Here is a 14,355-nt window from a genome sequence, read left to right on the forward strand (position 1 = left end):
ATACCCATCAGCCTTCTTCCACTTTCGTCTCTGCTCTCTCGCCACCACCTGCCTCTGCACCACCACGAATCTACCCGATATCACCGACAACTCAGAATGATCACTCAGTGCCTGTCCGTAGATGCCCACCTTGCAGCCAGCCCTACGCGCGACCCGAAGAACCTGCGCGATGAGTGACGTAACCGGATCATCCTGCTCATTGAACAGCTCTGCTAACCCATCCGAGTTATAATAAACCCTAGTGTCAGCTGCGTGAGATCTTTCAACCCCATCGAGAACGCATCAAAGTGCGCCAGGAACTGCTCCGCCAGGACAATGTTTGACCAAGTCTCAAATATCAAATGAACCTGCAGTCCATTATCTGCCAACACCTGCAACACCTCCTCTGCTTCGCCCACCGTGCGACAGACCAGAGTCATGGCTACCACATCCGTGAACTTTATTTGCTCACCCAGCTATGGATAGCCCTACACTCCAGCACAAACACTTCATGAGCATGAGACTGCCATATCCTGCCCCGAGTGCAGCACATTGGTGGCATCATGGGTGCCCACAATGACAGGGACACCAATTTCGTAACTGACAATGGCAGCCTGGGACGTGTGGCTGTTGTGGTCGGTGATAACCGCCACAGCGCGCTTCATGATCGGCACCCAGTCCGGTCGGTCATGGCGGTGAGGAGAATGCAACCTCGTTGAACTTGTCCATTGGATGCACAGACTCCGTCAGACAGAGACGACCGAAGACAGCGGCATCACCTACGACCACCCCCGTGGTTTAAAATACGGCCCTTGTGGCCAATGTTGTACGTCTTGAGAGCGGCGGTCGCGTCGCGACGCGAGTGCACGTTTTCCGGTCGGGCTTGAAGATGAATGAATCACTGGTGAGACTGTCTTTGGCCCCATTCCATATCCATGGGGCAATTATAATGGGTTTCAATAGTGCAGGCCCTTCGAGCGAGTTGGCGAAATCTTGGGACCACTGAGGACCAAGGTTGGGACGTTTGGCGCGGGAGTCTGTCCGTCGCCATAGATCACATGGTGGCTTTGTGGCCGCACTCTAAGTCGATTATTAGAACGAAGTAGCCCTAGGACCGTCGACAAGCATCCAGGAGAACGGTTTCACCCGTAACGCCGGGGTAGAATTCTGCTTTCCAGCAAAGCTAACATCCAGAAGATTTTCCTTTGTAGCGCTGGATCCGACTGCCACGCTGAGGTTCTTCACGCCTGCTCCGAGTGGCTGCCTTAGTAACAGATAACCAGATACCCCGAGGGAAGATATCGCGTACTGCTTGTTATAGTTGCCGCGAGATGTGCCTTGCCTTGTTCCCAGTCTGCTTATGAGCTCAGCCACATGCTTCCGAATCCCATTGCTGTCAATGTCGTTCCGGTAGCTAACCTGGCCGCAGACGACAGCCACCTCCAGTCTGAGGGAGCTAGTTGACAGCTGTGCCAGACTGATAGTAATATGGTGGAGGCATATGCTTGGTAGATATTAAAGCACTGCTAGTGTGTCATGGACAGCCCTGTCAGAGCAAAGCCAAGTACACTTCATCAACCGAACTGGCGGCAGTGATATCTGAAGCCACAGCAACTGTTTAAGCTCAACATCTGGTCCCAGCATACACCTCATTCAGTATGCACCACTCCTTCATCAAAATCAGCACACAATGTTCAATATCATAATAGAAATCTAACTTACCATACAAGGCAAACATTCATCTCCACCATGATAGAAGCTATTTTCCCAACACACGCGCAACATCTTGAAAATTCAAACCTACCACTCCCAACTCCCTGGCATCTTCATCTTTGCACACCCCTCACTCTCGTCTCCCTGTTCACCCCCCTTCTTATCTCCATCCTCAACTGCCCCATCCCCCCACCGTTCCCTCCAAATCGCCAACTCCTCCTTCCACAGATCGTTGACGCACGGATCACACGAACTCCCACAGCACTCGCCTAGACCAGGCGGCGGAGGGGGGTCATTGTAAGCACGCTCTGCGGCACGGAGGAGTTGCTTTGCGCGGGTGTTGGGGAGACGGTTGCGACGTTTCTTGAAGGAGGGGACGTCTTGGGGGGTATAGAGGGGTGAGGGGGGCATTTTCTTCTTGTCTTACTCAATATGATAGAAATGACTGCTATATTTATGATTTTGGTGATAGTATAGAGATTCAGGATTGTGGGTTAGTGTTGTGGTCTACGATGCATGATTGAAGGTATACAGGCATGGCAGTGAAACCTGCCGGATGAAGATCGGGTAAGATCGGGATAGGATATATTCGTGTCGGGTATGGGTGTCGGGATACGCAGATATGCATGGTGAGTGTGAAATAGACAATTGATGGCGTTCAATTCAGTTTGATTGATGAAATTTACATGGTAGCTCTTATTGAAACTATCACAGGTATCAGAATAACAACAGAAGAAATCTAAGAGAAGAGAAAAGAAGGAAATAACAAACATGCGGTATACCATAACCCAACAACCGACAGCCAGACAGACAGGCAACTCACCCGAGATCACATGTCCATCAAATACCGACAGGTCACATGCATCACCTCATCCCCGTAATACCCGTACCAAGCATACCATACCCAAGACAGTAATAAATTACCTAAGTTACCGAGTTCTCTCCCTTCCGGATCGAAGGAGACGAAACGAAACGAATGGATGAATCACATCCACAACCACATCCATCATCCCTCCGTATCCAGTCCATGATTCATCATCGAAATGGAATCATCCTATACCATTGCACCGTAGATAATTTCCCTACCCTCCTTGACACTCAATGGCTGATAAGTTCCACTCAATGGCTATGTGTCTGTGCTCTGCTCTCTCCTTCAGGTATCTATCTATCCATCTGTCTGTGTTTCTACCGATCCGATCGTCGCAGGAAAACCCCCGATACACATGATACGTAAAAAAAGTGGTACCTATGTTTTTTTCTTGGCGCAGGGTTAGTTTCAACTTCCTTCCGTCGACTAGAATAGATAGGTAGAACTGGGTTTTGGTTGCACGGCAGCTCTTCATGTCGGTTGGCTGTAGGTACTTCTTTTCTTATTTGGAACTATGAGTCGAGATTCATGCACATGCAGGGATTAGAGCTGCACGACAAAATTTTAGATGAAAGATTTTTTTTGTTTTCTTTCTTACTTTCACAGCCCCTGAGATAGAAGTTGGTGTGAGTCAATTGCATGGAAAGTGTCTGGCAAAAGTTCTCACTGCTACCATTGAACACATATATTCTGCCCTTGGGTCGCTGAGGCGGTGGTGGTGGTAGGGTGGGTGACGTTTACATTTGGGATCGTCAGTCTAGATCCACCGGGTGAGAGTGAAGGGGGGTGCCATGGGCCACTATGGGTTTGGTTGATGGCTGATTTTTACCAAAACTTATTGAATATTAATTGGAGTGTGAGAGACTATTCTAGACGTTCTCTAGGTTAGAGAATTAGATCAATTGGCCTCTTGTGGTGTAATGGAGAGTTAGTAGGATGGCTTATAAGGCGGTAATCGCCCATTGTTGGGAGGTAGTGGCCGGGAGGGAAGAGCTGCCCCCGGAGATTCCGGGACAACCGTTTCGTTGTCGACAGCTGGCATCAAGGTCGTACCTGTCTGGCTGACAACCACACGTTCCGCCTTCAATAGACAAGGTCTTTTGTCGAGCTGTTCAGTCTGACCGACAAGCTTGAAAGCGTGATCATATGATAATTGGCTCAGAAATCTGACCTGACCAGCTAAGCTGGACCGAGCACTGTTGTTACCCCAGGTTTTTCCATTCATGGGTCAGTCCGGACTGGCAAGAATTGGAAACAGCAGAGAATCATCAATCGATGTGGATATAGAGTCCCAATCCTACAATCAAATGTAGCTGGCAAATCCGTGGAGTTTAGTGGCCATTTTAAATCTCTATATGTACAGTGTATTTGATGGTTGTAGATGATGACGGGAAAAGTAGTACATGATATATAAAAAGACCACCACAATAGAATTACCTCCTATCACAGCCAAGACAATCTCAAAACAAAGAATTTTGCTGATATTCCCCCCAATATCCCCTATTTTCTCTCCAATATTGATGAAGGTTTGTAATCGAAGATTGGGAGTGAATCATAAAATCTCCGCAGATGTCGTGACTGCAATCATCCCTCGGTCATAATTTAAACGTACTTGCACATCATGGCAACCATCAGGTCGAACAGACCAATGGCCTCGACGAAGGCGAAACCAAGAATGGCGTAGGAGAAGAGCTGACCACGGAGGGCAGGGTTGCGGGAGACGGAGAGGAGGAGGGCACCGAAGACGAGACCGATACCGATACCGGCACCACCGAGACCGATGGCAGCGGAACCCATACCCAGGTTCTGGGAGACCTGGACCATGGCGTCGGCGATTTCAGAGGAGTACTGGCGGCGGGCCTGCTGGGCAGCGAAAGCCTGGCGAGCGTTGGCCTGGATGAGGCCGGAGGGAGACTGACGCTTGACGGTCTGGAAGGGGGTCATGGGGACGGCCTTGCGCTGGGTGGTGAAGGTACGCTTGGGGGCAAGCTGGAGGCGAGCGGCAGGGCGAGCGACCTTGGTGGAAGCAGCCATGGTGGAGGCCAGGCGCTGGGCGAAGACACGGGAGGAGGCCATTGTGATGGTTTGTGGTGGTTCTGAGAGAGGAGTTTCTCTAGAAAATGATGGGATTGGGAAGGGAAAGAAGGAAGGAGAACTTTTCTGGAGGAAAAAGCTGGAGGAAAGTGACAACAGAAGGCCCCCCGGGACATAAATACTCTCCCGCTAAATTTTCGCGGTTTTTTGCCCTTTTCCCACCCAGCCCCCCCGTCGGGTGTTAGTGCGCTTTGTTGGGACCAGAAAAAAAAGCCCTACCTTACTTTTTTGTTTGCTGGTGTTTTTGGCACTGTCTGTTTGTATTGTATTGTTCCTGTTTTTCCTGTTTATGTCTTGTCTTTTGGTATCAATCCGTTATCCCTAGTTGATCCTTTCGCTCTTTTTCCCTTACACCGTGTTTGGTAGCCTCGTTTTTGGCTCATTATCCTTCTTCCTTCCCCCGGGAAAAGCAGTGGACATTCCACCACACATACACACTTACCACAACTTACTTACACATCCTGTGTACGCATACACACATACACACCCTTCGGGACCATTCGGGATGGTGGTTACCAGGGGAGCTACAGCTGGTACAGCCAATGGTTTCAGGGTCTTCACCTGGCCGTGCTGGTCCGCGATGGAGCAATGGCCTACTGACTCTCACTCTCACTTTCCTTCCCCTTCAGATAACCAACCCAATTGCTGCATCTGATGGGGTATTTCGTAGTCATATGTGTATTTTACACTTGTACGGACCGATCCCTTCCGTTCAATTCCTTTCTTTCCCTCGTGTCGTCACAAAAGGAGAAAAAACATTCCTGTCTCGTCTCTACGGGGCACTCCCTTCATTCTTTCCTTACATATAAATTGTCCCCTTCTCCCTTCCCCTTCTGACACCCACCCAACCCAGCAACAGACCGGGAAAGACAAGACAAGACAAGAGAAACAAGCCCAAAGAGACCAGCTACGGTATGCAAAATTTTCACAGCAAAACGGGAGACCGCAAAGAAGAAAAAACCAGACGTGCGGGTGGGTCCCTGCATCCAAATGGGTCCGATAGAGTGGTACACCCCCACTTAGCGATGGCTGGACAACCAATGGGAAGTAGCCAAGACCCAGCTAATATGATGGCCAGCTTCTCGGTCGCAATCAAACCGGGCCGAATCGGGCATGCGGCTCCACCAGCACCGGAGTTTCTGAGCAAGAAAAATTCCCACTTCTGAGACGCAAGCAGGTTTGCGCCGCGTCGGCTGGAAGGAGGGAAGCTTCCCCAATTGTCCTGTTGTCGTGTTGCTGCCGTTGCTCCTTGTCTGTTCTCCCCTCGGGAAATGCCTCACCGACTCATCGTATTGGGTTATCTGCCGTTTTGGGACAACCCGGCTCCGTACGGAGCGCCTTTCGCCGGGGAAACGCGCGACGATCCGTAGCTCCCTGAGCTAGCTCGCAAATAGCACAGAAATGTGAGTCCACACAGGCTTCTGGCGCTATGGCGCAAAATAAAAATAAAAAAATAAAAAAAATAACCACTTCCCCCAATGCCTCAGCACGCTTGTCTCCGAGGGTGGTGCGCGGGTTATATAGCTTTTTGGATACATCAGAGAAATTGATCCCTCTCGGGGGAATAAGGAGCAAATCTCAGGGGGTGTGGATGACCGGCGCAAGCTGAATAAGGGAGAAAAGTGGGCGCGCGCGCGCGGCGCAAGCCAACCCAATCCCATCGACATCATCCCGTGGCCTCTCGAAACCCGGACGAAAGCATATCCCACACACACACACACAAACACAGTCAGCCCGCTAGTGGCTGGCTTTGCTCGCGGTTTTACCCTGCTGTGTGCTTGTTATCGTGGCCACCACACCCCTTTCCACTAGAGGGAAGAATCCCTTGGAAGGAAATCCCATTGTGTAATTTTTACCTGCTTTGCTCTCCAGCCCGTTTTTTCTTTCCCATCTTCCCCAAGAAGACATCCGTCTGCTACTTATACCTGGATCAGGGTGAGGATTCCGGGGCAAATCTCTTCTACGCTCTCCCTAATTTTTTTTTGTATCCTAAATTATTTATTCTTATTTTTTGTGGCCTTGCCCCCCCCCCCCTAAAACTCACACAGTCCCTATCTATTTCCGAGGTCGGTCTCACTAAACTCGATTTAACCCGGTGATCGAGATATGATCTCAGCCGCCCTGCAGTATTACGTAACCCGGCCAGTTTCCCGACTGAACCGCTGCCGCCGTCGCCGCAAACTGGCCTTGCCTTGCCTTGCCTTGCCCTGCGCTCTCTCACTTGTTCTGGCTCAATTTAAGCATGCAGCTGGTGCAGGGATGCCACGGGGCTCGAGCTGTTCGCGAACTGTTCTTCGGCTAGCAGGGGGGGTGGGTGGTTGTTGTTGAATCCCAGTATTCTCATCAACTTAAATTGTCAAGTAGAGTTGTAATGTGCAGCAATAACTTCTCGCTGATTAGTAGTATCCACGGGAACACACAAATGCATAATTTAAGTATCGTTCTGGTGATACCGACAGACTCGGAGGATAAAGGGTGATGCGGATGGGGGAATAGGATCGATCGATGGATGGCTGCAGCGACACGGAGCCCGCCGTGTATCGGACCTGTATTGGTGGTATTATTACGGTATTGTGAATACGTGACGGAGATACGGTCTGAAAGTGCCTTAAGGTATCAAGGCACGACTTCTGTCGGGTCAGCGGCAGGTCCCGGACCTCGGGATTTCAGTTGGGTTTAGTTGGAATGACGGACAACTACTATCTACGTATTGGGCTGGTAGCCGTGGCCAGCCATCATCATGCCGGTTGTTTTCCTTGGTTTGCGCACGTAGGTGATTTGCATTGTAGCTTGTGGTGTGGAAGATAAGCTGGAATTCTGACGAATCGGAGCGTAGGGGAGTATCTCGGTGAGGTTGTGGGTGTGGAATGTTGATTGCTAGCCACGGCGAGGGTGGTATGTGGATAATTATATATTGTGGTATGGAGGGTGGCTTCAGTTTGGTATGTTGAGGGTCCACAGGGATAATGGGGAAGATATATCCGGGGTTAGTGTTGTTTGTTTAACTTGTGGTTTTTTCAATGATGATGCTACGCGATATATATTATCGGGTGAAGCGGGTTGGTTCAGTAGTATAATATAACTATACATCTCGCTTATAGTGTGTACACTTATCAAGTCAGAGGTAGGTGCTAGAACTGGATAACCATGGCAGTAACTTGCATACGTTCTCGATCTACTATGACAACGTAATTATATATGTGGCCATCTTGGCATAGTCTAGATTAATGTTAATTGTAGCGGAGTATTCAGTTCGTAGACACCTTCATCTCTGCCTTATTCGAAACAGCAATTCTGCATCATGTGATCACAATGATCTACGTCTGTCCTTCCTTTTGTAGGTGATATCGATAGGGTACCGGTATTTGAGTGGAGGATGATAAGTAAAGAAGGTCCCTTGCTTCATTGCAAACACGCTCCTAACTGGAATAATCATCCGGATGAAGTCAAGTTAGGAGCGTGTTTGCAATTCATCATGTCCCAGCTATATCTTGCCGTAATGAAAGATAAGATAATTATCATACAGAATATCGCGTCAAGTATACAGCGTGAAGACCTACGTAGCTTGACCGAAATTTGACTGATCCATAGAAGAAGAGTTCGTCTGTATGCTAGGTGTTGTATACCGCCTGTTACCTCCAACAGGCAGTCATGAGCCCATCAAAATGTTAGATAGCCTTTTCCACTATCAACTGTGAAAGGGCACGTGGTTTCAAGGCTTATTAGTTACATCAGAGCTTTTTTAGACAGTATCTGCCGTGACATGTCGACTAAGGGGAATTGCGTGTACGTGTACGATGCTTAACTTGGAGATACTTGAGTTGACATGTCTACTTCAAAGTAATGAGCGTATCTTCCTCATCCCCGGACAGAATAACCTCGAAAATGAAATAATTGGTGAAGCTATGAGTAAACAGACCATAGATACCGCTGATGTACCTGTATTAATCGATTTGCGACAAGGACATATGCTCATTTCGCAACAGGCACAGGAAAGTCCCTTCCCCATTTCTCAAACGGCGCCTCGATAGAATATCGCAAATCGAGCTCTATCTCCTCATCCGGCTCAAGTGTCACTTCCCATCGAACCTCTCCATCACGACCCAGTTCCGCAGTCTTCGTTCCCGGCTTTCCCGGCTCTGTGAGATCCACCTTATCACCCGGAAACCCCAAGGTCTCTGGCGTCAGAATCTCAACATCAAAATGATCGTCCACATTAACCGGCACCTGATCCAATACCAGAACGTTGACTGCATGGTCTCTTGTATTCTTGATCTTGCATGTCGCTTTGAAATATGTGATAGTAAGCTCCAAGAATTCGTCGATTTTACTAAGTGTTATCCCAGGTTCCTTATAGGCCACCTTAACGAACCTGTCCACCCCAAGGTTGAGTTCAAAGAATTCATTGCGCACGCAGCTGGGGACATTGGTCTTGCCGAAACAGGTACCGTCAACGGTTAAGTTCACTTCACCTGATCGCATATTCACAGGTGAAGTATTCTGTATCTTGGCACGAAGAAATGCTGCGGCATGTCTCTTGGGCACTATCACATGGGTGAATGAAGCTTGGAGGTCCAGCTCCGCTATTCATAGCGGCGGGGCGCAGATGAGGGCTTGATGACACGCCGGCCAGGTAGTTCATATGATACACTCAGGCCATGGCCTTGGCTGATCGACTCGGGCACCTTGCTATCAGGCGGATAAAAGTCATGGTACATCGAGGTTCCCAGTTCTTCCTTTATGTTATCAGCTGTAAATGTCAAAGAAAAATCTTTCCAACTCAGGATAACCAGGGGAGGGGAATGTCGGTTCTGATATCCCCAGTGTTGGCATAGAAGGGGGCACAGACAACCCGGATTTAGTCAGCATGACTGCCAGCTCCCATGGTGTCAATGATGGGATGGCTTGCCCCGGAGGCGACATGTGCGCTTGCGGGGCCGACAGCGTTACCTGGGCATCTCGCCAGGTTTCGGAACTCATGTTAGTGAACAGGGCACAGAGTTTCATCTTAGCCGTTGAGAAGAGCGTATTGATGTTGAGGTCGTGAAGCTTGAGTTCTGACTTCGCCGGAACCGTATAGATCAAGTGCAACATCACTTCATTGCTCTGAGTCTTTCCTCCCGCTTGGTTCTCCTTATCACCAGGTAGAGTTCCAGGGCTCGACGTAGGCGCAGGAGCAGTCACTTGCCCTTCCACGTGCACAACTACCTGGCAGTAATGGTCTAAGGCCGGCTTTTCCGAGGCAGGTCTCTGATTCTGTTCTTCCAACATACTCGGATTCGCCCCTTCGTAGAGCGCTGGTCCGTACTCCCCCCGATAAGTATCTTGCGCACCAGCTCCATCATAACCCATAGGCTGCCTCTCTCGACTGAGAGAATCGTTCCTAGAGTAGCCTTTAAGAATACCGCATCCGGCGTATAGACCTTCATAGGGTTTGTAGATGGTGTCTTTCCTATTGTCAGGGTCTCTGACTGGGTCAAAGACTCTTCTGTCAGAGATTGGTTTGCAAGTGGACGAGTATCGGAGAACGTTTGCATGCTGGATGTCGATTACTCTGGCGGGGCCGAGACTTTCAACACGGATGGACTCGGGATCGACCTGGTGGTCGATCTTGTTGATGGTGATCGCGAACGCACCGGGCTGTTAGCAGCTGTGAGAAGATACTCTATAGATATGATATACGATTGCTAGGGAATCTGTACCTGGACACGGACAGGAAACTCGTGCGTGATGCTTGCTAGAGTAGGATGAAAGGCAACGGACTTTGTGGGAATGTCCTCGACGGAGAATCCTTGGTGAGCGGGACCTTCCATGTTGGTTAATTGCAAGATAAACAGATAAATGAAGTTCGCGGATGAGGATGGGGGTGGAAATAGAACAAGAGAAAGCAGTGGACGCTTCGAACGAGGGCTGTATTATTTGACAGAGATATATATCTTTATATCCTGCATGTGATCACTACCACGGGGAGGAATATCCCTTTGTAGTTCTGATAGTATCACTGTTCACTTGACAAGCCATTAATTCGAAACGCCACAAGGTGAGTTGGGGTGAATGTCAATTTAGGGTCCTCACTATCTGGTCACAATCCAATCGTGTGGAAATAACCTGGTAGATGTAAGGTTCTCAGAGTAGACTTCCAAGTTCGGTAATAGGCAGGCTTCTCGTGAAGTTTCATCGGGGCTATGGATGGGATCTTTCCTTGTTATACAGTATCCAGTCCAGCAATATCTGGATAATCACTGAGTAATCACTGAATATCCCTTGTCATTAACGGATAACGCCAGTATAGTGCACTATCGCCTTCACTTGCTCTGTTACGTGGCAGGTTTACAGCTGAATATCTGTCCAGTACTGATAGGATGGAAACTCTTTGGCGCCATCCCTTATCATTAGAGTGACTGCGGTGTGATATATAGTAGCAATGCATAGTTGAGTTATGGAGTCACTTGATGCAAGGTAATGGTATCTCGAGACTAGAGTACTTTCACCACATCACTGCAATGACACAGAAGATCACAAAACCAAGGAATCGTAGCTAGACTACGTTGATAAGAACAACGGCTGAGCAGAAATTAGAGGATAATCCCAATTTGTATTAAACTTCACAAGAACCCCATCAGCGAATTATAGACGTATAGTACTCAACATCCTGGGCTATTCACAAGGAGAGACATTGAAACTATCAACAGGTTCAAGGAAGCCGCAAAACAACAACACAGCAACAACAGCAACAGCAAATTAATCACACAAGATTATGACCCGGTGCGCCCCGAAGCCGTCAGCAACTGTATGTACAGCGCAGAATATGGATTCGACTCGAGCTAAAGATTACAACCATTAGTTTGGAGCAATTCACATTAGGAGATGAGGCGCATACATACCAGTCAATGCTTACTGCTGAGACTTGCCCTTCTCCTTCTCCTTCTCCTCACCACCCTCCTTACCCCAGTTCTTGCCCTTCTTGTCATCGGTAGTCTCGCCGAAGCTCTTGCTGAAGGATGCGGACTCGTTGTCCTGGACGCTCTTGTAGTGTTCCTCACCAGCGGAACCGCCCTCCTTGCCCCACTTCTTGCCAGCCTCCTTGGAGTACTCGTCGGACTTGACAGGGACAGGCTGGGGCTTGTGCCAGTGCTCCTGGGGCTTCTTAACAGCAACGGGGACTCCGATTTCCTCGACGGCAACGGCTTCGGGCTTCTCTCCCCAGCCATCACCACGCCTGTGAATGCCCCCGCTACCACCACCATGGACATTGTCATTGCCTGATAAATATTAGTATTGGACAAATTGGAAAAACAGGGATAGGTGGACGCTGTCACATACCAACAGCAGGAGCGGCGATGGTGAGGCCAGCAAGGGCAACGAGGGAGAGAACAGCGGAGGCCTTCATTTTGAGTAGTTGGTTGTTTGAAGCGTGAGCTTGTTGGTTGAAGGTTTGTTTGTGAAGTGAGGAGCTGTGAGGAGAGAAGCTTGAATGATGCTGATGATGAGAAAAAGTCGAGTTGGGGAGGATTCGAGGCCCTCTTTATACCTTTTCGCGAGGTCCTTCGGGTCTCTGGATACGTACCTAGAATAGCGACATGGCATATCCAGCCTGTCACCGAATATCACAGACACTGACACATCCACGACTTCGAACAATAGTTATTGCCATATATGCGAATTAGTGTCAATAATTGAATTGCATGCGCCACGGCTGCAGGGTCCCGGACGGTCAACCCCGGATTCCGTCGCTTGGATCGGACATGTACTGTATGGCGTTGATATGTCATTTCGGCCCGGGGTTTGGCTGCCTTTATTGGCAGAAGTGGCAGTATTGTTGGTTGGGATTTTTATTTAGGTTTACCGATCGAGATTCCGAAGCAAGGGATGAGACTGTGGCTCTCGCCGCCTTCTAACCAAACACCAGTTCGCACAACATGAAGGGTATAGATTTTGTGGCTGAAACTGCGTCGTTTCTCCTGACGATCAATGACTCTGGTTCGGAAATAGAAAACTATATGGAATTTGTCACGTCGGTCTTTGCCATTATGACATGCTTGTGAAGGCAGAAGAGCTCTCAATGAGGTGTATGTGCGTAGTGAGTAGCATATCGTATTTTTTGTAGAGGCAAAAAATAGTTTCCCGCAATATGTGGAAATTGCATCAGGGAAATATGCATTTTCGTTGACCGAGTCTTGCTGAATAGAGATGTCCGACCTGAACTCTCAACCTGCACTTAGCCAAGTAGGAATATAGAAAAATTGTTATGCATTAGGCAAGTTCTATTAATAATTACGTGAAATCCCGCAGGCGAATATGAAAACGATATTCATTCGTTTACGTTTTGGAAATGGTTGCCTGCACATAGTGACCTGTAGTACTACTTATGTGCCGAATGTGGCTGGCACTGTGTGACATACCAGTGTAGTCCAGCAGAGTTGATCCAGAGAATGTAATGCATTTTATTGGAATAATTAGATTAAAGGCAACATTAACTGCAAATGTTTGAATTGTGTAAGTTGTCGGAATAACTAACTACCCACTTTACTTGATAAGACATGGTCCCGATATAGGTATTACACACACACATGAAGATAGACCGGATATTTATGTAGAACCATTTGCAGGAGAATTATCGACAACATCTGTTGTAAAGGAAATCGGAAATATTCACTTCAATACAATGACAGATGACAATGGCGCAGAACAGGAGACAAACAACAAACATTGCTTGGATGAAATGCAAATCGAACAAAAGATAAAAACATTAAATATTACTATCGATTATAATATATTTGACCGACCCGAGAGCACGCCCATGATCTCTATGCTCCGAAATATTACCCATATTCCCAGTATCCTAGTTCCCAATTCCCTTCCGATAGGCGATCCCGCAAGTTTTGCTCGTAAAGGCCGTCAGAATAGATTCGAACTTTTGCTTCTGTTACAAAGACGTTAGTATATATCACTATAGCGAAAGGAGTTAGCATATACATACCAAGTATGACTGCTGAAACATTACTGCTGCTCCGTAGTCTGACTTTCGTAGGACTCATCAGATTCATGCTGGTTGACCGGGACGTGATTCACGGGGTGTGCAGGTGGCTTGAGAGCCTCGGGCTTGTGAACTTGGGGCTTGTCCATCTCAGGCCTGTGAACCTTAGGCGTGTGGGCATCAGGTTTGAAGTCTACAGACTGGTGGACCTCAGGATTGGAGCTTTCAGACTGATAGCCCTTAGACTTGATATCATCCGTCTTGTACTCCTCGGACTGGTAGGCCTCAGACCTGTAGTCCTCCTTGGGAGTCTTAGGCGCTGGGTAGTCATTCTCGGGGACGTAAATTGTCGGGGATTCGGACTCAGAATACTCAGGTGCGACGGGCTTTGAGGAAGAAGAACCAAATCCTCGCGCGTAAATGACCTCGGAGCGTCCAATCTTGTGGTTAGTGTCACTGAGCTGGTATTTTTGCTCTTCAGCGCTGAGGCGATTGTTTTGGTTTTGGTTTTGGTTATTCTGGTTCTGGTTGTTATTATTATTGTTGTTGTTCTGGTTCTGGCGCTGAGGGTTGGCATCTAGACAATGTCAGTTCCTGGATAGCATGGTCGAGCTTGGAAAGACATACAACTAGTAGGTGCCGCGGCGGCCATAGTGGCGGCGAGGATGCAGAGAACGGCGGAAACCTTCATGATGGTGGCGAGTGAGAGAATTGCCTGCGCTGC

General features: G+C 48.5%; 7 protein-coding genes across 7 annotated transcripts; all 7 read right to left on the reverse strand.

Moving 5' to 3' along the window:
* Positions 1–212: 212 nt before the first annotated feature.
* On the reverse strand, positions 213–419 carry AKAW2_30232A (uncharacterized protein; the record flags this gene model as incomplete). Its single annotated transcript, XM_041686722.1, has 1 exon — positions 213–419. The coding sequence occupies one exon, from the start codon at positions 417–419 to the stop codon at positions 213–215; it is 207 nt and encodes a 68-aa protein (XP_041540679.1).
* A 1,360-nt stretch (positions 420–1,779) lies between these two features.
* AKAW2_30233A (uncharacterized protein) lies at positions 1,780–2,103 on the reverse strand (the record flags this gene model as incomplete). The annotated part of the gene is made up of 1 exon (XM_041686724.1): positions 1,780–2,103. One exon carries the CDS (start codon positions 2,101–2,103, stop codon positions 1,780–1,782), a length of 324 nt encoding a protein of 107 aa, XP_041540680.1.
* A 2,059-nt stretch (positions 2,104–4,162) lies between these two features.
* Positions 4,163–4,636, reverse strand: ATP9 (ATP synthase subunit C family protein; the record flags this gene model as incomplete). Its single annotated transcript, XM_041686725.1, has 1 exon — positions 4,163–4,636. One exon carries the CDS (start codon positions 4,634–4,636, stop codon positions 4,163–4,165), a length of 474 nt encoding a protein of 157 aa, XP_041540681.1.
* Positions 4,637–8,626: 3,990 nt separating this feature from the next.
* AKAW2_30235A (uncharacterized protein) lies at positions 8,627–9,136 on the reverse strand (the record flags this gene model as incomplete). Its single annotated transcript, XM_041686726.1, has 1 exon — positions 8,627–9,136. The coding sequence occupies one exon, from the start codon at positions 9,134–9,136 to the stop codon at positions 8,627–8,629; it is 510 nt and encodes a 169-aa protein (XP_041540682.1).
* A 264-nt stretch (positions 9,137–9,400) lies between these two features.
* On the reverse strand, positions 9,401–10,467 carry AKAW2_30236A (uncharacterized protein; the record flags this gene model as incomplete). The annotated part of the gene is made up of 2 exons (XM_041686727.1): positions 9,401–10,294; positions 10,357–10,467. 2 exons carry the CDS (start codon positions 10,465–10,467, stop codon positions 9,401–9,403), a joined length of 1,005 nt encoding a protein of 334 aa, XP_041540683.1.
* A 1,081-nt stretch (positions 10,468–11,548) lies between these two features.
* Positions 11,549–12,241, reverse strand: AKAW2_30237A (uncharacterized protein; the record flags this gene model as incomplete). Its single annotated transcript, XM_041686728.1, has 3 exons — positions 11,549–11,916; positions 11,978–12,123; positions 12,222–12,241. 3 exons carry the CDS (start codon positions 12,239–12,241, stop codon positions 11,549–11,551), a joined length of 534 nt encoding a protein of 177 aa, XP_041540684.1.
* Positions 12,242–13,654: 1,413 nt separating this feature from the next.
* On the reverse strand, positions 13,655–14,322 carry AKAW2_30238A (uncharacterized protein; the record flags this gene model as incomplete). Its single annotated transcript, XM_041686729.1, has 2 exons — positions 13,655–14,208; positions 14,259–14,322. The coding sequence occupies 2 exons, from the start codon at positions 14,320–14,322 to the stop codon at positions 13,655–13,657; spliced, it is 618 nt and encodes a 205-aa protein (XP_041540685.1).
* Positions 14,323–14,355: the final 33 nt, after the last annotated feature.

The sequence above is a fragment of the Aspergillus luchuensis genome, chromosome 3 (assembly GCF_016861625.1).
Source record: "Aspergillus luchuensis IFO 4308 DNA, chromosome 3, nearly complete sequence".
NCBI lineage: Eukaryota > Fungi > Ascomycota > Eurotiomycetes > Eurotiales > Aspergillaceae > Aspergillus > Aspergillus luchuensis.